At 43.5% G+C, this 25,134-nt stretch overlaps 1 protein-coding gene across 2 annotated transcripts; it reads right to left on the bottom strand.

Moving 5' to 3' along the window:
• On the bottom strand, window positions 1–24,743 carry LOC133130780 (E3 ubiquitin-protein ligase arih1-like). 2 transcript variants are annotated; one of them, XM_061245609.1, is made up of 14 exons: window positions 24,264–24,743; window positions 14,255–14,322; window positions 13,707–13,851; window positions 12,300–12,392; window positions 11,084–11,139; window positions 9,214–9,280; window positions 8,574–8,680; window positions 7,534–7,576; window positions 5,680–5,751; window positions 5,453–5,583; window positions 5,005–5,074; window positions 3,645–3,905; window positions 3,237–3,349; window positions 1–3,033 (listed from the first exon to the last, which is right to left on the bottom strand). In XM_061245609.1, exons 1-14 carry the CDS (start codon window positions 24,546–24,548, stop codon window positions 2,949–2,951), a joined length of 1,596 nt encoding a protein of 531 aa, XP_061101593.1. In that variant the 5' UTR covers window positions 24,549–24,743; the 3' UTR covers window positions 1–2,948. The 2 variants fall into 2 exon arrangements, with proteins under 2 accessions (XP_061101593.1, XP_061101594.1); XM_061245610.1 differs by having other exon boundaries at window positions 5,017–5,074.
• Between the last annotated feature and the right edge of the window lie 391 nt (window positions 24,744–25,134).

Genomic DNA, 25,134 nt, shown 5'->3' with positions numbered 1-25,134 from the left:
TCAAGTTAGAAGATATTTTAATGACATTTATTTAAATAGTACAGTCAGGTTTTTCCTTCTTTTTTTTTTTTTTTGTATGTAAGAACAGTTATAACACATAAAACCAACTAGGTCTCCCCTCCTGTTTCCCAGAAAGCCTCAGAAACCGAGTAATATAATGTGGGCTAGGTGGTTCACACTTTGGTGAAAGGAGACATCTTTTTTTTTTTTTTTTTTTTTACGTTACCAGCCCCCACCAGCATTATATGCAGAATATTTCACCCCTTTACAGCTACTCCACAGGGGGTAACCTTTCTGGGATCATGTGCAGGACCGGGTGAGGGGGGAGGTTATGCTAATACTAAATATTACATGGGGAGGAGCCTAGAGAAGGGGATTGGCATGTCCTGGTTTTGTACATTCCTGTGTAAACACGGCTCGCATATTAAATGCAATAGCGCTTAAGCATGTATAGGAGTCTTCCTCTGTGAGAAGAAAAGGCTTGCCACTGTTCTTCCAGCCCTTAACTGTGGAGACTTCTTAAAAATAAAAAATAAAAACAGGAAGGAGCAAAGGTACATATTGCAGAGATAATCTTACAGGGCAAAAATTGTCCTGACATCACCTTACTGGAAGAACACAGGAGCTTCACCAATTATGGAGAGTGTCGGTTACAATTATGACAGTGATTGGAGGATATTTTGACTATATTTCAGGCATCCAAGGAATTGCCAGGAAGTACCCACAATGTATCCACCAATCACCTTCAACATTGTTAGAGGAGGTCACCAACATGTTCTGTGATTGGAGGAGTTACTGTTTTCTGTGACTCGGGTGACATCATGACCATCGTAGCCATATTTTATTACCCCCGCCGTGCCTTGGCCAGCTGCGCAGCTCGAGCCTGAAACATGGCCACCTGCTGGCTTGTATAACAGTGCTTTCAGTACATGCCATTATATCACATCAGCGCCCCCCCCCCAAGCATATTACCCCCCAAAGGTGCTTACAAAACCACACAAGAAAAGCCTCAAAGCGGAGTTAGCTGATGAGCAAAAAAAGAGAAAGAAAAAAACCTTTTTTCAGTGAGTGAATATCACTCAATTTGGCTCTCAAGAAACAACTGTAGTGTCATTTTCAAACTGCAGATACATAAAAAAACAAAAAACAAAAAAAGAACAGCACGTGGGTTGTGGGTTAAGGGTTAAGGATTAACCTACTGGGACTTGAGGGTGGGGGCAGGTTTAGGGCAGGCATATCCCATCATGCCTCATTCTCAGTTATATCTACCACACCACTGCTCTCTTTGTACTAAAGCCCCAATGCTCTCTGTACTGAAGTACTGCCGCCCTTTTCTCTGTACTAAAGTACTGCCGCCCTTTTCTCTGTACTAAAGTACTGCCGCCCTTTTCTCCGTAATAAAGCACTGCTGCTCTCTGTACTAAAGCACTGCTGCTCTCTTGCTCTGTACTAAAGCACTGCTGCTCTCTTGCTCTGTACTAAAGCACTGCTGCTCTCTTGCTCTGTACTAAAGCACTGCTGCTCTCTTGCTCTGTACTAAAGCACTGCTGCTCTCTTGCTCTGTACTAAAGCACTGCTGCTCTCTTGCTCTGTACTAAAGCACTGCTGCTCTCTGCTCAGTACTAAAGCACTGCTGCTCTCTGCTCAGTACTAAAGCACTGCTGCCCTTTTCTCTGTACTAAAGCACTGCCACCTTTTTCTCTGTACTAAAGTACGGCTGCTCTCTTGCTCTGTACTAAAGCACTGCTGCTCTCTTGCTCTGTACTAAAACACTGCGGCTCTCTTGCTCTGTGCTAAAGCACTGCTGCTCTCTTGCTCTGTACTAAAGCACTGCTGCTCTCTTGCTCAGTACTAAAGCACTGCTGCTCTCTTGCTCAGTACTAAAGCACTGCTGCTCTCTGCTCTGTACTAAAGCACTGCTGCTCTCTGCTCTGTACTAAAGCACTGCTGCTCTCTGCTCTGTACCAAAGCACTGCTGCTCTCCGCTCTGTACTAAAGTACTGTGCTCTCTGCTCTGTACTAAAGCACTGCTTCTCTCTGTACTGGAGTACTGATGCTCTTTGCTCTGTACTGAAGCATTGATCTTTAGCTCAGTTTCAGGGCAGCGCATGGTAGAAGGTGGAGAAGGTGTATTTTGGGGTTAGACTTACTCAATCTGGGGGAGCCCCTAAACCCCACACTCTGCAAGTTTCCAACATAAAAAACGGGGAGAAATACTTAATCTACACAGCAAATATACATCTTTTTGAATATTTTGTAAAGAATAAATATTTTAAATTTTAAGAATTATGCAAACACGTGCCACGCTTGCGGTTAAACTTCCATGCATATGCCTTATTTACAATTTGAAAAATACTGATTCAGTTCTTTTGTTGTTTTTTTCCTTATTTTTATTTTTTTTTCCAAAATGTTTTACCCCCAATTCAGCCAATCCACTTTCATCGACCCTTATTGGAGGTCTCACCACGGTCAGCTGAAATGGTCAGGACACTGAAAGCCTTTTCTCTGCACAATGGGGTGATGGAAAATAATCTCTACAGAGAAGCAAAAGTCATATAAAAAAAAAAAAATAGGGAGTTCCAAAAAAAAAAAAAAAGTTACAGTACAAGAGAAAAGGAAGGGTGGATTTGGGGGGTGGGGGGGTCGTTTTAGTTATTTTGTCACTCTCCAACTCTGCTGCCAACAATACTGTTGTACAATTAAGATTTTTAATATTCTATATTTTATTTCAATATATTTTAATTCCATGAAACAGAACTGGGGGGTGGGGAGAGGGCGGGGGGGGGTTAAAGACCAGCAGTAACAGCAGAGGCTGGTGCAGCACAGCGTAACCATGGCAGCGTATCCACGGTAGCGCTAGGAGCCGAGTTGCGCTTGGAGAGTTTGTGGTGCGAGGGCGGGGCACGTGGGATCAGGACAGGGCGGGGTGGGGCAGGGCGGGGCGGGGCTCAGTCCTCTATGTACTCCCACAGGTCCTTTTCGTAGCCTTCATGCACGTGCTGCAGGAGCACCCTTCGCCGGCTCTCACAGTATCTGCAGGAGGCAGGACAGACTGTCACAGGCAGCAGCTTCACAGTGCCACCTAGTGGCCAATGGTTGCCATATACGAGAACACTTAACAATAGTTTATGCAGAATTCAATTGCAACACACAGAACACAGATAACCTGCAGAAATGGACTTACTGGAGACCTAAATTTTGAGAAAGATAAATCCCACTGCCAGCCCCACACCAACCTGTACTTATCCTGGACTTTCTGTTTGATGTCCTGCAAGGAATCCTGGGAAATGTCACGCTCCAAATATCCAGACAGCACCTCGGTGGCATTCTCCAGGTCCGCCTGATTGTTCTGAGAGCGAGATAGAGAGAGAGCTTGGCCTTCTGAAACTGTCTTTGTGCAGGTGTCACTTTTCAGCATAACTGCACACAGATGTTTACAAGGCAGCACATCTAACAAACATCGATTGACCAGATGATCTCCACTCTGTACTTCTCAACTCAGTGCAGTTCTGTTCATTCGCCCTGAAAGCATAAACAGCTCTGGGTTTTTCCACTCTTCAGTTGAAACCCTCCAGACACGATGGGTTCGCTAGCAAGCTAGACCAACTGAAAGGACGGCGAGAAGCCCAACCCCGTGAGCTCACCTCAAAGATGATGGACTGGTTATTCTTCTTGAGGTAGAAAGCGAAGACGTAGGTGAACATGAGGGTGGAGCGGCACTGGCACAGCACGTCCACGGCCTTCTTCAGGAACTGCACCTCGATCCAGGACATGTTGTGCTGCTGCATCTCCTCCATCTTCTGCTTGACCTGGGCGTACAGCTTGTGCTCGAAGCGCAGGCTCTGCATGTGGTTCATGTAGCGGTTGCAGTAGAACAGGTAGCGCTGGAGAGCCGCACGGGAGCGCTGCAACGGCAGGGCCTGGGGCTCAGTCATGTGGGGGAGAGAGACGCCCGCCCGCAGGGGCCAGAGCTTATGGCTGCACTACAGACCGCTTGAGCTACAGACTATATGCCTGTGTTACTGACCCCTAATCCCGCTCTACAGACCCTTACGCCCACTCTACAGACCCTTACACCCGCTCTACAGACCCTTACGCCCGAGCTACAGACCCTTACACCCGCTCTACAGACCCTTACGCCCGAGCTACAGACCCTTACGCCCGAGCTACAGACCCTTACGCCCGAGCTACAGACCCTTACGCCCGCGCTACAGACTCTTACACCCGGTCTACAGACCCTTACGCCCGCTCTACAGACACGCCAGTCTACAGACTCTTACACCCGGTCTACAGACCCTTATGCCTGCTCTACAGACCCTTACGCCTGAGCTACAGCCCCTAACGCCCTCTCTACAGACGCTTACGCCCGCGCTACAGACCCTTACGCCTGAGCTACAGACCCTTACGCCTGCTCTACAGACCCTTACGCCGGCTCTACAGACCCTTACGCCTGCGCTACAGACCCTTACCCCCGGGCTACAGACCCTTACGCCCGCTCTACAGACCCTTACGCCCACTCTACAGACCCTTACGCCCGCGCTACAGACCCTTACGCCCGCGCTACAGACCCTTACGCCCACTCTACAGACCCTTACGCCGGCTCTACAGACCCTTACGCTTGCGCTACAGACCCTTACCCCCGGGCTACAGACCCTTACGCCCGCTCTACAGACCCTTACGCCCGCTCTACAGACCCTTACGCCCGCTCTACAGACCCTTACGCCCACTCTACAGACCCTTACGCCCGCGCTACAGACCCTTACGCCCGCTCTACAGACCCTTACGCCGGCTCTACAGACCCTTACGCCCACTCTACAGACCCGAACGCCCGCGCTACAGACCCTTACGCCCGCGCTACAGACCCTTACGCCCGAGCTACAGAGCCTTACACCAGCGCATAGAGCCTTACAAAGCACATGTCACTCAACAAGCTAGAGCTCTCAGAGCGGTTCATTCTAGAATCAGTGAGTTAAGTGTTGAGATGAGGTACGGGGAGGAGCTCACAGTTGTGGTTACCTCTTGAGCGTCTCTGGCTGCCTTGGCGTCGTCTTCGTTGTAGCGGTTGCAGTTGTACCTGTGAACACACAGCGAACCACAGAATGGCTCAGCACAAACACTGAGCTGACCGCACTGTGCACACACAGGCACACGCACTGTGCACACGCACTGTGCACACGCACTGTGCACACACAGGCACACACAGGCACACGCGTCCCGCCACTCACACACACTGCCCACATGTAGGAGCAGCTGTCACTCAAACAGCCCACCACTCAGGATTCCTGGACTGCTAGTCACACACAACTCCTCACTAATGAAGGAACCGTGATAGGAGTACAGGAAGTAGAATTGGGTGGGGCTACCATATTCACTGATTAGCAAAAGGATTTTCAAAAAAAGGGAGCAGTAGAGGAGAAGTGCACGCTGGGAATACGAGGCACGGGACACTAACCAGGCCGAGCCGTGAGGCTCCCAGGGCCCCAGGCAGACCCAACAGAACTCTGCCTTGCAGTTCTGGTTCCGGCACACCATGTGGTTACAGCCACCGTCCTTCTCAATGGTAACGTGGCACTTGGGACACTCCTGTGGGGAAAAATGTAATCAGGGGAGCTGGTTGGGTCTCCTGATCTCCAAGCCGGCCAATCAGAAGGCAGCATGACGGTTGGGATGAAAGCGCACCTTTGTGTTTGCGGCGATCCAGTTGGACGTCTCGCTGTCGTCGTCGCATTTCTTAATCCACTTCCTCAGCCACTGCAAAACAGGAAACGCAACACGGCTTAAGCGCTTAATCGTCACCCTGCCCAGGTATGGTTTTCTATTTCACAGAGAAAGGAGGGGGGAGGAGCTGGAGATAAAATTATACATTTTGTTTGCCAATGCATATTTACTTTCCATCCACTGCAGTGTCTCAGTTTTTACCAGAATTTACAGGGTTAAGGCAGTTCGACCCAAGTGATGGACACTTTTCCGGTTTATATTCTGTGCCTACTCTAAGATGGCGGCAGTTCCAGAGAGGAGGAGAAACAGGCGGGTCTGTGGGGACTTTTCTTCGCAGTGCGCTGCCAGCTGAACTCCCTCAGCACTCTCCCCAGAGCAGTGCTCTACTTGCCTTTAGCCCCTGAGCTCCGCTTACTCATTAGCACCTGTGAAACCGCTAGCCTGGGTCAAATACGCTCAGCAATACAGAAGCGAAATTAACAGATAATATGTATTATCCTTATGCCAAATTCCAAACAATACAAACAATGAATATGGTTGAAAAGTATCTGCTAAAGCACATTTTTAACAATGTAAGTATCAAAAAGATGTGAATATGATTTCCACTATAATATAGGCATGAGGGGCCTATCCTTTTACCTGGGAATTAAAATTAATCTACTTTTCATAGAGTAGATGATGCATATCAGTTTGAATTGACATTTCTAATCATTATTCATCATGATCTCATTATTTCCAAGGACACCATATCAGCAAAAGGAAAAAGCAAATACAGACGATGAACAAATAGGAACAAAACAAAGATCTAATTTAAACTGGTTTAGTCATTGGTTATAAAATACGTATCTTAATTCCTCTTTTACTGAAGGTCTAAAACTGGTCAACCTGAGATAGACTGTTGGCATCGTCTCTTATCCCACAAATCTCAACAGTCTCCGGAGTTTCAAGCCAAGCAGTTTAATTGGCTTAACATCTGACCTGACTTAACCCCTCTCTCCTTCACCTGTGGCACAATACAAAATGGCTGCCGTGCAGCTCCCAGATGGGTGCTACACATCGGTGGCGGGTGAGGCAAGTTGTCCTCTCACTTCCAAAGGTTTCTGAGCATTGGTTGGATTATATTGTAAAATCCCTTTAATTACGGCTTACAATACTTACATCCAAAGCAGTCTGGGCTTCACATTTTTATTTCTCTGCATTGGATTTAAACTAAAATGAATCTGAGAGTCGGAAAAAACTAAACTTAAGGAGGGAAAATGAAACGGGCTATGTGCAGGTGTGCAGTTTGGGGGCGGGTGGGTGGGGGGGGTTCCTCAGAGAGCGACAGCTGTCAGTTTATCCCTTTCAGTCAAAAAAGTACAGCACGTGAAGGCCCATAGTAGGCGTTCTCTACTCCAAGTTTCAGACTGCTGTACAAAAAGCTCTCACCCTTAATGAAAATCATTCTATTCATCGGTTTGAGAATTGAATGCGATTGGATTACATAAACCCCATTAAGAAAGAACAGCACAAAGCAGAATCTGTGAGCAATGCAGGGACACCCCTACTGTAATGAGTCCACGGGGCCATGCAGGCAGTGCTGACTGCTCAACTAGAATTACTGTACATTTCCATGTACACAGAAATGAGTCTTAAACTTAAGACAGGAATGGTAACAGGAGAAAGTTTAAATACCCAACAGTACCTGTTGAAGTGGCAATAAAATGTAATTAACAAACCCTTAATATTTCCATCACATAAAATCATACGGAGCAAGACGGCCTGTGTGGAACAATGACCCGCGTGTTTGGGAAGAGAAGAGGAGGGAAGACCCACCTTGCACTTGACAGGGTCGTGCCAGTTCTCACCACAGTTGAAGCTGGGGACAAAGAGGGAGAACAATGGAGATTCAGCTCCAGAGAATACAAATGAAACACTCAACACTACAAACTGAAAAAAGGAGCGGTTGTGTTTTCGATCACAGTAAACATGTTACAGCCTGAAGTTACAGCCAATCACAAAGGCAGTTGAATAAATTATTAGAGTTTCATGGAAATACTTGGCTCTTAACTTGGCAGGACTATGTCACAGTTCTTCCTGGCCCTTTCTCAGAGTTACATACTTTTGCAGACATACGTTTCAAACGGGAATGTTAAAACAGCTCAGCTATCATTTCATTACAAAGGGATTATTCACTTCACCAATGTGAAGTGGGTAATGATCAGACATGGGGGTCAAATATATGATCGTTTTGGATTCAAAAACCTTTCTGTGCTCAATTAATGTTGCCTGGTGCAACTGCGCCAACCGAGAGGACCAGATGGCGGGGTTTGCATTTGAGAGGTTCCAATGCAGCAGACAAGCTCGGTAAAGCATATTTGAACCCAAAACAATTATGTATTTGACCCAGGTCTGGTAATGACATAAAATTCTCCTCTCGATCGGTGAGAAAAAGAACATTCCAGACTAATGCAACCTCAACCGTTTTTACCATTCTGTTCCAGTGCCACGGTTCAGGTAAAGAGGGTACAAGTGGGTAAGAGAGTAAGTGTGGCAGCTCTCTGCAGCTCCTTTCCCCTCCCTGTGTGTTTGGGCTCCGTGGTCGACACCAACAGACCCCAAACGCTGTCACACGCTCATTTGGGGGTGACATTAGCTCAGGAGGTAGTGCTTGAGAAAGACACCCAACTCCCAAATGCTCCTGACAAGCTGGTTGGTGCCTTGCGTGGCAGACTCGCCGTTGGTGTGCGAGTGTGTACGTGATTGGGTGAATGAGAGGCTGTAATGGCAAAGCGCTTTGGATAAACGCAGTCCATTTACCATTTACCGCTTACCACAGAAGGCAAAGAACGCTCGCTCTGAGATGAGACTCTTACCAGAACTGGCGGCCGCACTTACAGCGGACGGGCTTGGCGTCGGGGTACTGCACTTTGACCACGTGGTGGCAGTCTGGAGCCGGACACCACTTCAGCAGCCGGTTGCACTGAGGAGGGAAGCACAGGAGAGACGGGTCACGTCAGAGGAAACGCACGGCTAACTCCACACAGCTTCTCAAGCCGCCTTAAAGCACATCAAACATTCATTCACACTACAAGCAGTGAAATAACATGGTATTGACTACCCTTTTCCCCTTTTAAAAAGAATAATAAAAATAAATCAAAAGTTTCTTTCCAACGACAGAATGATACTTCGATAAACTGACACCATATTATATGGGTCATTTTGACAACAAAAATTTCATAAATATGTTGCTTATAGGGCAATTTGATACTCTGAATGTACAATTCAGAGAAAATTTTAGGGTGTGTCATTTTGATCTATGAAGAACTGCCCTGCATTTCAGTTTTGCTGCGTTAGGATGTGAAAGCCTTTCCATCTCAAAACTACTCAGAATCCAGATCAAACCTTATAATTCCAAGGTCACGAAATGTATTGTACATGAAACAGATCTTAAATTCATGTCTTCTCTCATTTTCCTGATTTTAAACCCTGAATATACAATAAATAATTCCTTACCTGTACAAAACTATTGGTTATTAAGTGCTGGTACTTTAACTTGACTTTCGAATCTGTTATCAGCCTCCTGTGAGTAGAAGATCAGAAGATATCATTAGCAATGCTGGGGAGGAGGCTACATAATATATACCTTACACATTAATTCCAGTAAGCCTCAGTGCATTTCGACTGCACAAGGTAATACAATATGGTTACCATGGAACAGCTCCCTCAAAAACAATTCAGAACTGAACATGTGCTTGCAATCTTCCGCAAGTAATGCGCCCTCAGGCCCACTGTGCAGTGCAGATTGTTTTTGAGGGAGTTGTTGTCTGCTGACTATCAGGCCTCGTACAGTGTTGCGGTAAAGCACTGCATAAGAAAATAGGATAGTCACGGGTCAGCTGCTCAGTACAATCGGTACTGAAGAGTGCGTGATGATGCATACGTTACTTGCGTTGCACGGCATGAGTGAAAACATTACTCTATGGTATACTGGCTGATGTTCACATCATACAAACAGCCAATAATGAAGCGACTGTAAGCCATTGTGACCTCAGGCTTAGGTTGAAAAAAGTTTTTTTTTCTTTTTGCCTCTGTGGGTTACAAAGCTATTTTTGTTTGGACTGGTCTAGTAAGGCTCTTTTAATACAGTGGGTCCATTTTCCAAAAAGATGGCAGCCAGCCGGCAGAAAACATATTTGGGAAAAAGAACAAAAAACAGTCCCACTTATTCCCTGAGGCACCAGCTGCACGCTTTTCTGCTTTGTCTGCAAACCCACCAACAAAACAAAACAAACGCAACAATCAGATTTAAAGCTAAACACAGCACCAGGGGTAATGTGATTTTGTGATCAATTGAAGGCACCACCTTGACATCCAAAATCCAAAATGTAGGCTCCCTCATCACTGAAATCATGTCAGTTGTTGCAACCCACAACAAGAGTTTGGGTTCATACATCAACACCATAATTCATTGGACAGTGACAAATTATTTTGTGAGTTTTAGAGAACACAATGACAATGAGGTTGAAATGCAGACTGGCATTTTCATCCATATCGGATGAATCATTTAGAAATGACCGCACCATTCGTACATGGTCCCTCCAAGTTACTACAAGTATTTGTTGAATTGGCTTCATGTGTTTTGTTAGGCAGGTAGATTCACGTGTGGCGTTGGTGAACGCAGAAGAGAGCTGTTGATGTCTAGTCTTGATTCTACACTTTGAAATTTCCTAGAGATTGTTGTTGGCCTGTGACAACATGAGGAAGACAGCAGTGGCGATGCAAATCAAGATGGCATTAATTTAATAAGGCTCCGAAATGAAAATCAACCCACCAGGAACATTGCAAAAACCATGGACATGAAGCCTGAAGAGCAGAAAGGCCAGAAACACTTTGACCTCAATGTACCCTCTCTAAGAGTACAGAACCAAAATAATAAAAAATGTGTCACAGTCCAATTAATTACGGTGCTCACTGTAGCTTTTTGGATACAGGACCCAACCTGTATCCATTTTGTGGCATCACACACAGATTGACACCCCTAGACCATTAAAACACGCCAGTGCTGCATAGAAACTAACCAAGACTTTTAACTTTCAATCTCAATCCTTTTATTTCAGAAAGACAAATTCATTTGTTTTTACATTCATTTTTGTTTTTAAAGATTTAAGCATGGATGGTTTGCCGACTGCCACCATAGCCATAACTTGTTCCATTCCAGCCAGAAGGCGGCATTCAGCATTTAAAAGCTTTGGAAACAAACCACTGTCTGGAACTCTGCAAGTTGCCTTATTTTCAGCAAAAAGCTTGAAAGGAGTGAACCAAGACTGTCTTACAGTTGGAATAACATGCTCAGCAAATAAAATGGGAAAACTGCAATACTTACATAACCGTGTTGTCATCCACCAGAATGTCACAGTTATGAGCAGGACAGGAAATGGTCTGAGGAAGAAGGAGAGGGAGCATCTTTACTAACAGGCAAGAGATCTAGAGACTTACACAAAATACACACAACTCTTATTCAAACTAGCATTACATTTTATATCAGATGAGCACATAAAAGCAGCATAGATATTTTAGGCTTCTGGCCCCAACAGTGCACAAAAGGTCTGTCTTAAGGGGCAACTGCACCCTATATCAAACTTCTGTAGCTGTAAACGTGTTTGTATGCCTGCTTTACAGTGAAACATTTTAATCCACGCCATTATTTGAATATATATGATATGATATATATATATATATGATATGATATATATATATATATATATATCATGATATCATTTTGGCTTGGTCGAAAATTATGTTTTGCTGCATACAATGCGATCTGCGGTTTACTCTGGCCCTGCCCAAATTGTGACATCACCTTACCCTTTCCATATATAGATGTCAATCAGATATCCAGTTGACACCCAGAACTTAAGTCAGTTTAATTTAAAACAGAAACAAAACACTGCTGGCACCGGATTGGTTAGAGAATACTTGATGCAAACGGATACTCTACCCACCCCAGAATGCAATGCAAGGTTGAGCCAGGCTCAATAAGGCGAGTGCACTTACTCTTTAAGCATTTCAGTCCTGTAAATGAGACTTAAAACCTTTTTCTTTTTCTTTTTTTTCTCTCTCAAGATGAAAATACTGGCCTGGTTTAAATTAGTCTGCATAACTGACGGATGACTGCAGTGCCAATGTCACAGTGAAAGGTGCTTGCACACAGACGGGCTGAAGAACGTGTGCCAAAGAATCTTTGGGCCGTCTCTGCTATGCTCAGGTAGTACCAATTCTGAATGCAAGGCAGCAGAGTCCACCTGAAGTTCGCTTGCCCATGTCCTGCCATTTTAGGAACATTTGCTCCTGAAGACATGAGTGCCAACTGGGGAACAAGTATTACTTGGAAAAAAGGTTTTAGCATAGAGTTTGGAGTGGCAAAGACCAGTAGCGGCTGCTCCAAGTAAATGCTGATCAAATGTTACGGCTCTCACAGGTAAACTCACACACATTTCACTCAGCTTTCTGTTAACACCTCGTCAGATTAAAATCCAGTTTGCAACATGCTGAGGCCCTCTTTAAATGTACGGAGAGGAAAATGAGCAGGGAGCCTGTACCTGTCCCATTCCCTCCTCAATGATTTTGGTTGTCAAGTAGTCCCCCCAACACTGCATGCAGAACTTGTGTCCACACTCCAAGCCAGTGAAGTACTGTGAAGGAAGAGAGAGAGCAGGTTAGCGCTGTGCATCATGGCCTGGCCTGGGCTCAACCAACACCAAACTTTCCGCACGTAAATGACTGTAGTGAAAGGAGTTCGCAAACAGAATCAATTGATACATTACATTTTAGCACGGCATAAATGGCAACTAGGGTGCTACGCATGGCCAATGCCTACCTCCAATTTCCACTTTCATTCTCAAACTAATTCATAAAGACAATACATGACAACTGAACCTTGAAAGGTAAAACTAATGGCAAGACTGTATTTATTCCATATTCAGTCGCAGATATGGATAGTAGAATAACATGGATAAAATTACAACACAACAGAAGAACGCTGTTTGCTCTCACCGCCATGTTTCCTGCCTGCTGCTATAGAAAGTGCAACAGAGGAACCATTCCACTAAACACCTCAGGAAGTTTTACTTTTGTTTACTCAGGTTAAAAAAGGGAGAATATATAAAAGAATTTCCTGAATGCTATTTGTTGTTATTTTGGAGGCCATTTCCTGATTCCTGAGGTTTATGTTGGTAAGAACATCCTTCAGATAAGATGTTGAGAAGTTAAATCAAGCAGGCTAAGAAAGGAAGGAGACAAGCCTACCAAACACCAGAACATAGAATGACATTAAAGTGACAGCACGCTTTATATGGTTTTTAGTATTTCAGCTTTCTGGGGCATTCAGACTGGTCAGAAAAGGGCAACGGACCAATCAGGATGAGTAGAATCAGGAGCCTTAGTGGTGAGCTAAAACAAAAACCTGCACCGGCCCTTTTTACATGTGATTGGACACCCCTGGTTTAGGTGCTTGACCCAAGCTGTATATGCGTGTGCAATGAACATTTCAGAAATTTATAGAGGTCAATATTTAAATATGGCCTAAACCAAGAAAATAAACTAATGGGTTGCCTTCAGCGGCTGTACAAGTGAATAATACCTGATACTTTAAATACTGGTATTGTGTAATAATATAGTGAATAAATGCTACACAAATAATGTGTTCATATGTACAATGGAAACATAATCATGCAACACAAACTTTTGGGGGGTTTCGAGAGTTATGTGAAAAATTCTTGCTTTCGACCACAACCCTGGAGGAAACAAAGATGTAATTTAACTAAAATATTATCTAACACCCCTAGAGAGATTTCACCCTCAAAAGGGCAAGGGCTTTCATCTTACATAATGATATTAAATATAATATAACATTACTGTAAATATCAATGAAACATAATGGATATTAAATACTATGACACTGGCTAGATGAGTAAAGAACTCGGGCACTGCCTTTGAGGGTTACTGACCGAATTTGGGTAGTTCAGGTAGCAGATCTGACAGTGCATGTCCTGGGCTGAGGACCTGGTGTTCATCAGCCGTGTCCGAGACTTCTTGTTGGGGTTTATGACGTGACATTCAGAGAAGAGCTTGTCCAGATTCCCGTCAAAGTACCTGCGGGAAGCAAGAGAGGCATGGCATTAAGGGAAATGGGGATTTAAAAAAAAGGCCCACACGCACTAGAGTAGGGGTTTAGCATCTAAAATGAAATGTTCGCAAAGAGCAGTGACGTAGGCAAGACCCTAGCAAAGTCATCTGAGAATTATGCAAAACCATACGTTATGTCACATGCAAAACCATTTTATAAAGAACTGTTAAAATGTAAAATATGCATACTTCTATGAAAATTACAATTGTTTTACTTCAACAAAAAAAAAAAAGAAAGCTCCTGGATGTTGAGCTCAAAAACACTAAACACTAAAGAATATGCTTGTAGGCCTGTTCCACTGTAACATCATCATTCCTCAAGGAGCATTTAGAGACTGGTACAACTCCGTAAAGCCACAAAGGCACTTGCCTTTCCATCAGCTTCTCTTTGTCCCAGTTGAAGTGGCTGAGAAGTATTCTTGTGATCGTTGCAGGATTCTGAAAAAATAAAAGAATATTAATCATGACCAGGTCAGCTTTGAACTTCACCGGAAATACCAAGAACACATGGCTTTTTACGATAATCACCCCTTTGCCTTAGAGACAAATATTTTCTGCAACAGCGTTATTTACGGTGGACAAATCCAGCAATGCTATTAAGAGGAACTTATCCAGGAGGGGAAAAGGCACTTTTTTTCCCCAAACCTTGGCATCACAACACTGCTCAATGTTGACATCCCAAGCCATTGGAATGAACACTTAAGTTTGAAGACTGGAAAACTAAGAAAGTGTACGTTTCAGCACAGATAGAAAGAGGGACAGACTGACAAACACATAGGTACACATGCGTACACACACACTCGCACACCTTCTGACAACATGCACTCCACTCACACTGGTAATTATATCCAAACGGCTCAATTGTGCAGCCTGGCACAGAAAGATAAACCGTCCTGCAGACAGCTAGACTAGCCTGCCAGTCGTGGAACCCAATATTCACCAACAATGGCAAAAGGCATCTTTTTCTGCTCAGAGAAAACCTTATGAAAAACATGAGAACATTTTTTTTTCAGAAGGTACAATATTCAGCATGTAGGCCATTCCTCCATGTTATCTACTGACCCAGCTGAAACTGGACACCGACTCGCACGCCGGCCAAAATGGCACGTCTGAAAATCAAACGGCCCCAAGGGGTGGCCAAAGCCGGTAGGACCAGCTGTTCACAGGAAGTCATTCCTGAACACTGCTGCAGTTTCTCAATCTGAAATATGACATACAGACAGCTGCCCCAGAAAGCACTTTTTGAAAAGCTGTTAAAAATATTTTCAAAAAGCCAAAGCCGAGGGCAGTAAATACGCTGAATTCAAAGAAGCCATCGAAGATTAGCCAGCCTGTGGGTTTTATATTTATTGTGGTCTTGGCTTCAATCGAGTTTCACACCGGAGCATACTCTGTTGCCTCGTAACTTGTTGGCAAACAAAGGGAAAACTTAATTTAACATTGTCATTGCTTTTTAATATATCAATGGAACTGTACAGAGAAACCAATGGAAAGTGTTCACCTCACAGGGAGGCAAATAATGCAGCAGCTATTCTGAAAGTTACACCCATTGAAGTTGCATTACATATAATGAGCTGTGAGTTAAGTTAAGCAAAAAGAGCAGGTTATTGCCTTTGGTCGAAGGTCAACTCCACATTTCTCTTGTTTCTATGAACGCCTTCCGCCTCCACTCACTCTCCGTTAGAAGGCCAGAGGTGCGTTCAAGACAGCGAACGTTCACGGTGAACTATGTTTGCAGCGAACAGCTAAACGAACATTCCATTTAGTTGACACATTTTTAACACAATTTTGATTTGACTTGAAGCTGATTTGTTGCTTATCTGCGATTTCTTTTTTAAGGTAAGAACAAATATTACATTGGCTGAAGTGTATTATAACAAGTAATGTGTTATGTTTTAAATAAGTGTCAACGTTAGTTCTCTCCCCATCTTCCCCCGCCGCACTACCTTTTCAAATTCTTAGCTAACTTTAGCGCCCAACAGAAAAAAGTTTGAATATGTCTGCGAACATTAGCTGACATTTGGGAACGCACCTCAGGACATGCCCTGTCCTCAGAAGGCACAAGTTATGGATAACCATGCCCTTAAAACCAATACAAAACTCTCTGAACACACAGGACTTTTAATTATTTTTCAGAAGTACACATGGCAGACAAAAACTAGCTAGAAAAATACGAACATCTAAACGAGACCACCGCAAACAATCTCGGGCCGAAACCTTGAAGTACACACTAAGAGGCAAACCGATATTTCCAGCACAAATGAGATCGACAGCAGAAATAATCCTGTTATGCGAGCAGATCCAGCCCCAGTTTTGAACAGTAAATTGAAGTTTCTGTAAGAACGGAGGTCTGGACAATGTGAGAGCAAATGGGCAACGGTCAGTCTCACTCACTTCAGCTGGCCTAACAGTGAGGTCAGGGGCAGGACCACACACAGCAGCCTGTAGCCTAGTGGCTAAGGCGCATGACTGGGACTGGGACCCGGACGGTTGGTGGTTCAAGCCCTGGTGTAACCGCGATAAGATCAAGGCAGTGGATGGGCCCTTGACCCCACAGTGCTCCGGGGGGATTGTCCCTTGCTTAGTCTAATCAACTGGACGTCCTTTTTGATAAAAGCATCAGCTAAATAACTAATTATTATTATTATATGGAGGGCAGTGGGGGGGGGGGTCCCTTGCCTTCACAGAACGCATGCGTTTGTTCACCCAAGCCACGCTACAGAACATTCGCTGCGCCGTCACAATCAGCCGCGATGGTTTACAGCCCTGTTTACTTGTGAGACTCTCTCCGCTCAGACGGCCCAGTGACCTGGATCACGAGGAGCCAGATCAGGAGAATCCGGCTCAACGGAATCCCAGCTGACCGCATCGCACGCCGCACAAAAAAACACGGTGGGTCTTACATAGGAGGGTTTTGATGGACATTATATATTTCAAGAGAGAAAGGAGCTTTTACTGACAAAAAATGAAATAAAAAATGTAAAACACAGAGCCACAAGCTGCTACTGCCACCTCCTGATCTGTACCAGAGAGAAGACCAGTTGAGGGTGAATTGTTCAAAAAGAAGTGGGACCCAGCACAGGACGCCTCAAACTCTGAGTGAGGCCAAGCGGACAGCTCTGTGTAGCTGGACTGCTGCTTTGGTCTGACGTCTAAGGCCGGAGTCAAAAATAGAGACACCCAATCGGAGCGGGCGTGGACATTAGGACGGACACTCACTCACGCCTGATTTAACAGGTCGCTAGGGCTGACCACAGCTCCTCCTGTACACCTTTTATGAGCTTTATGCATTTACTCAGCAAAAACCATCAAGGAGAAACCAAACAGCCTAACTTACAGCGTATGTTCTATAACGACAGTCCAAAGTCATGGTACAATGAAAAAAATTTACATTATAATGAACAGTTAGTAGGTCATTTCTTTGAAAACTCATTTTTTTGTGATATCGATTAGGGCAATACAGGTTTTATAGCAGACTGGAATTAAATCATTGCAGCCAATTATAGACTGTAGAAAAAATATGGACCAAGTTACGTCACCCGCTGACTATCTGTGGGTTAGTGAGAAGAGTTTTGAAACCGTGGAAGTTCATGGGCACCGCCATGCTGTACAATCTGGAGCCACAGACTGCGCAGTAGGGAAGCCCATGCAGCTCATACACCAAGCGTGTGAGGGAACGAGTCGGACGTGACGCAAGCTGTCCCTGATTCGTCCGCAAAGTATTACTTTAATATCCTAATAAAACAATAACCAGCACAGGGGGAGACATTGCCAGATGTCAGATAGTGACTATATTTTCCTGTTGGGAAAAAATTATTGACTTTGTATTTTTACGGTACCATTACCATCAACTTTGAAAGTGGGCACTGAATCACCTGTACTGGAGCCAACTGCAGGGGCGCTAGTGAGCAGTGTCTCTCAACAAGACCAGGATACAAGCCTCAGAAACAAAGCCTTGGTTCATTCCTCCTGCAGCCACCATAACTGCTGCATGTTACGTCTGTAATGATGATCCATTGAAATTAACACAGCAGCATACATTCAGGGTAATACTCTCTGTTTTGATTCGGGTCCCACCAAGTTTGGACCGTCAAAATGGAGTCCATTATCATTATGGACAGCAAGACCATTACAGCCATTCTGTTTGAGCACTTCACTCAGGAGGACAAGGGCAAAGGCAGTTGTTGTTATTCAGACAGCATACACAAATAAATGCACATTGCATATGAACTATACACTTATTAGAGAGTGAAGAGGAAAAGCCAATACAAAATATGCAGTTGAGTCTGAAGACAGATCCAACTAAACGGTGAACTCACAAAGGCAATACTTATTTTGTTCTTTCCATAGACAAAACCCCACCACTGAAGAGTGTGGATTTGCTGATGTATCATCTTGATTACCCTAATTTTAATGTTTAATTTGGGCTAATTTCATGATTCAGCATAGTCCAAACTCCAAAGTCTATTTTAGTTCTATGTCATTTATATAAGTTCACTAGGAAGGTTTCTTAAGAGTTCTTAATTTGTAATAATAGTTCTGTAATTTAGGAACCTTCAAATGCAATTTGTCATTTAATTTCTTATTGTAATAAACTGCCCATTTCATTTCTAGTATGAAAGCTTCTTCACCTGAAATCCCAGCTATGCAAATATAATCTTGGCGCCTATATAACAGAGTAACCTGGCCATACCCACAAAGGGAGGTTTATCAGCACATGCTCTCACACATTCCACACACAGAGCCCTGCCCTTCAGGGTGTAGAACTAGGTATACCAGGTCATTGATGGGCATGCCCCAATGGTACACATACACAATGATACATATTACAACACAGCCATACGCACACGACTCGCATTGCATTCACATAGCAGTTCATCTCCTCCAGAGTGACTTATAACATAGGAGATGCATAAATGCATTCACCTGATTAATATGGGCAATAGTCAGCCTGGCTAACACTGCCTCAACAATAAATACAGATGCAGCATTGCTAAGGTACATGGTATCCATGCTACATTGTAAACATCCAAAGCGTTAATGGCATCCAAGAAACAAAATACAAATACTGAATACGTAAAAATTACATTCATCACAAGCCCTATGAAAGAAACCATAAAAATAACACTTAGAACCACAACCTGAATTAGTACAAATGGTAAGAGAATTGTACAACAGGGTGGGGATGGAAGGGGAATTTTTAGAGATTACAACGTGCGACCCAGACTTGAACCACAGCAAAATAATGAATCCTATTGCTTTGAGCCGATCATCTTTTGGTGTCTGATATTTGTGTTGTTTATTGATCGTAATATTTACACAGCCGTTGTTAGAATTATGAGATTCAAAGAGGAAGTGCTTCATTTATTTTAATGAAAAGTTAAAAATGCTTGTCAGCCATGGACAGGCCTATAGAGACTGATCACAGGCCTAACCAATCAAATAACCGAAAATATATTTTCTATATTTGCGTTTTTAAGCAGTAAGACATGAGGAGGAGTGCCTTACTGTGAGATATCAGCGCTGCTGTGTTGCAGACACAGGCACAAGGCTGGAGGCAGAGTAAAGGGACAGCTAGCATTTAGCATTTTATAGAGCCAGGATTCTCATCACAAATTATGTAATGAATTGGGGAGATCTTGGGCTCAAAGCACACCTACATTGACATTACTACAAGGGCGACACAGTAATTCAGATTGGCAATGAGGTTTTGCTAAATTAGGAGTGCCTTATCGTGTGATAATGCCACTCCTTGGAATGTCTCAGTGAATCACAATAGAACATCTAATTTGTATAATTCAAGAGAACACTTTTGATGATTTGATTTTCTGGGCATGGCCTCTTTGTATTGTGGCACAATAAAACTTGGAATATCAAAATGAGTCTGCACAAAGTGCCTTTTGAATTACTTGGTGATAGGTCACCTCCTCCGCAACAAGGCATCAATGGCAAGACAGAATTCTACAGTGACATATTTCATCCCTGCCGGGGGAATGTTAACATGAGGACACAAAGGTGCCATCTTGTACGTTGACAGGTTATTTGTCAGTAGAGAAGTCATAAGTCAAAAAAATCAGGTTTGTTGTTGAAGGTTGTTGCTGAGGATTTTCAGTCTTCCTGTGTACGGTACTTAGTCTTGCTGTAATACTGACAAAAAAAACTTCCGTAACAGTTTTTGTACTAGCAAAAGGTGGAAGAGCTGGATTAGTTTGGATGACAAACGCATTGTCGTAGGATCACTGGAGCAGGGCATACAGTAGCAGTATCACAATGTACTCCAAAAACTCTACCTAGCAATAGACACTTTTGTGTATTTTTGCCTACGCCACTGTAGCTTTTTCAACATGACTAAGTTAAGACAAATTACTCCAAGGGTTTTTAATATTATTAGCCTGTATGGCAGAAATGTGTTTTGATCAGATATTGTTCCTGTTATTCTACTTCTGTTGCCAGTGTCATAAAAAATTATGAACAAGAAACATGTGTGTTCTTGTGACTCAGCATATTATGGCACAAATTGTAATTAAATGCAAAAATAAATCATTCATTTTATTTAGAAAACACATTTAAAATAACTGCTGCAATCAAAGTACTGTACAAAATATATTCATATGAAATATACATCCATAAACATACAAACACACAAAAGATTTTAAAAAGTGCACAATGGAGAGATCTGGCCAGGGAGCAGGGTTTGAGCATCAATCAGAGGTATGGTGGAGCGGTCTCATCTGCTATAGGCTAGCGCCAAGGTTTTAGACAGGATGCAGGCAGGTAGCCAGGGAAGTGTCTGTCTGTCGGTCACCCTCACTCAAACACACATACACAAGCATGCACATGCACAGAGAGCAGGCCAGCCAAAGCACTCTGAATGAGAAGTGAGAAAAGTATAGTCTAGTTTATGAATGTGCACCAAAAAACAAGGAAGATGTTCTTATCATTAAATCGTGAACACAAGATTAATGGGAACCTGTGAGGGAGGAAAAAAAACAACTGTGTGTAGGACAGCCACCATTTTCCCAATTCGCTGCACTCACTGACGCGTGGGCTACCGCACCAGAGTGCCACACCGAATGTATGGGGGAGTGGCTGGGCCATCAACACACACTGTGAGAGGCAGCACTTAGGCCTGTGACCAAATGGCTGCAGGTTCCATTCCTGAGGGGTGCGCCAGCTGTACCACTGAGACTTTACATAATGCTTTACACAAATAAGCAGTGGGCTCTTTCCAATTGCTTATTTTTTATTTTCCTTTTCCTACTCCTAGCCCCACCCATCGGCAGAACATGGAAAGAGAGGCGAGAAAAAGAAGTGCAGATGGGGAAACATGAATTAGGCAAGTGGAATGACCTTGCGCCATTGAACGTCAGTTCGAAGCCACGCCAGTCACAGTCATTGGCAGACGAGTGGCAGATAGGTGAAAAAATATTATTAACTTCTACATCCTCGAAGGAACATCTAATAGGTTGGAATGTCCTTGAAAAAATTGCGGCCCTCAACTGATTTCCGGGTCAGGAGCAAGGACAAAAAACAAAAAAAAAGTGAAAAATAGCCAATTGGGATGAGCTCAGTGTGTACATAAGGGTGTCCTTCCTTTGCATGTTATCTGGCGGTGTAACTCGGAGGACCACACAGAGCTAGAACACAAGAAGCACACGCTAGAGGAAGTGGGACAAGATAAAGACTTAATCAGAGTTGTATAAAACGGCCGGTGTGCAGAACGATGCTGCCCCATGGGACGGTGTAATAGATGCAGTGTGTGGATGTCTTCAAAGGGCTCCAGGCCTCCTCACGACGCTGATGGATTACCGATCAATATGCCGAAAATGCCCTACTGTTACATAACACAACCACAGTGATCAGCAAACATTGCTTTTATACAGAGCTTAAAGAGCACCAGTAATGTCTGCAAGTTGGTTAATAAAAGGACGCGCAAGGTGTGGAACAGTTTAAATGTCTCCTGAACTGCAAACTGGGTCCTTAAATCCATCAAAACCTGCAGAAACAACATTAAGCCTTCACTAACGTTATTCATGTAAAAATTAACTGAAGATATAAAATATGTGATAAGGTCAAACCTGACACCAACTTATGAAAACTGAGAATAGGTCATAAAACAATTAGCCGCCACATGCACATACAAATCTAATGCACATATATAAATGCACATATATTCAAGGGACATTAGTTTAAGAAGCAAACAATGAGCAAATCCCAGGGCCTACAACTACTTGTAGCATTTCACCCAATAATTGTGTGACCTCTATGGGACGACCTTTCGTCCTGTATTTTGGCTTTTGGTTTGATGCATTTCAGAACCGGGTCGGGTCGCCTATAAGGGAAAGGGCGTGTTACCCGCCTTCCCAAATCTGTCTGACAGAACACTAAGGAAGTAAGATATCTAGGCACCTATCAGTCAATACTTGGCAAAACGGGGATGTATTGCAGATCGAACCCTCACAGGACATATAAGTTACATAAAGTAGCACCACTATTTTCCGAAACGTGCTCGTAATCGTTCGAATATCATTCAGCCCATTGCAAATTTGCAAGCGAAAACAATACGCTCCTGGTGACGACATCGAGTTTGGATACAATCTGTAAATAGAAAAAAACGCATCTTTTATGAAACCAATTAGCGAACATGACGGAATAACCAAATAAAGCAAATTGACAACAAGCTTTGGGGAATGTCAATTCTGTCGACAGGGTATGTGTAACTTCGATCGCTTTCACAGACCAAGCAAGTTAACTTGCAAGCATTACTTTACCGTAACAGATAACAGTTGGCCATAATCATAGACGTACAGTGGAGCAAGTAACGTAATCTGCGTGGGCAGCAAGCTGATGAAACGCGTTGCAAGTTGTCTCACCAAACCTTCATGTGTAACGCGGGTATACAATTGATTTCCCTTCCTGTTGACATCACATTTATCTAACGTTAGACAGGCAGTTTTATTTAACAAGGGGCAATCAACTATTATGAGAAAGCGATCCTTAACGTTACGCAACTTTGATAAATTAACGGTAGGCCGAACGTTAACGTTAGCTAATTCGGCACAAAAAAGTACGTAGACATACAATTTCTTCTTACCGAGAAGAATCCCTGACTTGTACATTCTGATCAGACATGCCTGCAAGGGAAATCTATCGCTATTAGCTACCGTCGAAACACTTTCCACACAAAGTATTGGTGAAAATACGGTCAATTATTTATCTATACAATTGTGTCGCCGTGGTAACATGTCTATGCTTGCGGGTCAGGCACTCTTCAGTTTGCGTCGAATGTGCTGCGACGGTAAAAGCGATAGATTTCACTTGCCGTCACATCTGCCCAGCATGTAAACAAGTAACTTAAGAGGTTCTTCACGGTCGGAAGAAATTTTATGACAACGTTATTGACAAGTATGTCAAGTTGCCTAGCTAGCCAACTGTTGAATAAACTGAAATTCAATCGAGTGCTTTGTCAACGTGACTCGATCTGTTCCGCCACGCTGTCGGCAGGCCTAGGAAATAACGTTATATCTAAAACAATGAGTGCTTCCATCTGGCTAGCTAGCAATAATAACGATGGTTATAGTGACGACACTTTCATAAAACCACAATAACCCCCTCTAGCTTATGGCTTTGAAAATTAGCTAACGTAGCTAACTAGATGGTTATTATCCAAGTAGTTCATTAACGTAAGCCAACTTGCTAGTTTTAGTTTTAACTAACGTTAGAAGTCAAACATTTTAAGAAGTAAGTAAGTTAGCTAACATTATTTGTTAACTAAACCAACTAGTTATAGTTGGCTATGTTATGTTATTAAGTTAGCTACCAAAATGAGCTAAATTACCCCAACGTTACGAAACTGAGATCCACCCACATCAAACTAATCAGACCAGCAAAGTTACCATACCTGGATAGCACAAAGCTAAATACATTGCAATAATAGCTTATAGCTATTTGGCGAAAACAGTTAACACATTTTAGTGAGTCAAGTTTAGCTTGCGAGCTAGTATAACGTTAGGCTACATTATTTAAGGCGAGCTAACGTTAAATTATCAAACTTGGCAAGGGAAGTTAGCTGACGTTAACCAGTTAGCAACTGACTTAAGAAATAGTTAGCTAGCACTTACATTATGGTTAAGTAACGTTAAGCCAGTTAGCGATCATTAGTCAGTCATTTAAGTTAGCTAGGTGGTTTTAGGCTTTGAGATAGCGTTAGCTTACGTATCTAGCTAGCAGCCCACTCTTCCAACACTTCGGCAGGGCTGAGGCCAACATCGCAACAACTTAACGTTATCGTACTGCGTTTCGTTCTACAGTCTGCGGCCTAGTCACTTTCCCCACATCCTCGGCCTTTCCTGTGGCCGTCTTGCCTGCAAACACCTCACCTGGATGACCTCGTTGACCTCCCTGATACACTCCACCATATGCTGGAGGATCTGTTCGGCAGTCAACACTTCGAAACGGTAGTCCTCTTCATCTTGGCTAGGCCCAAGGCTACTGCTCCCGGTGTCCGCACACTCGTCCCGCTCACCACCGGCCACAACAGGATCGACCAGTTCCACCTCTCCGAGCTCCAGGGTGTCGTCTTCGGGCTCCTCTTCTGCGCTGTCTTCGCTGCATTCCTCTTCCTCGTCGTCGAATTCATAATTGTAACCCTCGTCCGAGTCCATTACTAGGTTAATTTTAGTTTGCGACAAGAAATGGCACAGATGAGAAACGCGCGACTGACAATACACAAGGCCAAACACAAATCCCCAAACCAAATATGACTTCAAAATTTCAGTTGTAACGTTAGCGAAAATAACAACACAAGCGCCGCGGCTTCTCGGCCAACAAAGGGACACGGCGTAATGAACCAACTGTGACCCTACGTCACGCGGAAAAGTAAAAAAAAAAAAAAAAAAAAAAAAAAATGTAGCAATTCAAATAAAGTCGGTTAAAAGAACAAAGTTTGTAGCATGCGCAACATTTTGACAATCCCGGCGAATTATCGCTGCCATGTTGAGTGTGGTATCCGCATGATTTCGGCTATATATTCTGCTTGTGTTTCATTTAGCTTTGCTTTATTTATCGATTGAACGTTTAGGTGCTCCACAGTAGATGGCTAATAACGGACTGTATTTATATTTAAAATATGAAGTTGTTACTTTACAAGTTTACTGACGTATTTCATAGTACCATTTTTGATTTGTTTTCGTGAGCATGAATTAGACCTATGAACTAGCTTTATTATTATAAATTATACTTATTATTATA

Source organism: Conger conger, chromosome 6 (assembly GCF_963514075.1).
Source record: "Conger conger chromosome 6, fConCon1.1, whole genome shotgun sequence".
Classification (NCBI taxonomy): Eukaryota; Metazoa; Chordata; class Actinopteri; order Anguilliformes; family Congridae; genus Conger; species Conger conger.
The sequence above is the reverse complement of the archived record's forward strand: the minus strand, read 5'-3'. Positions and strand labels throughout refer to the sequence as shown.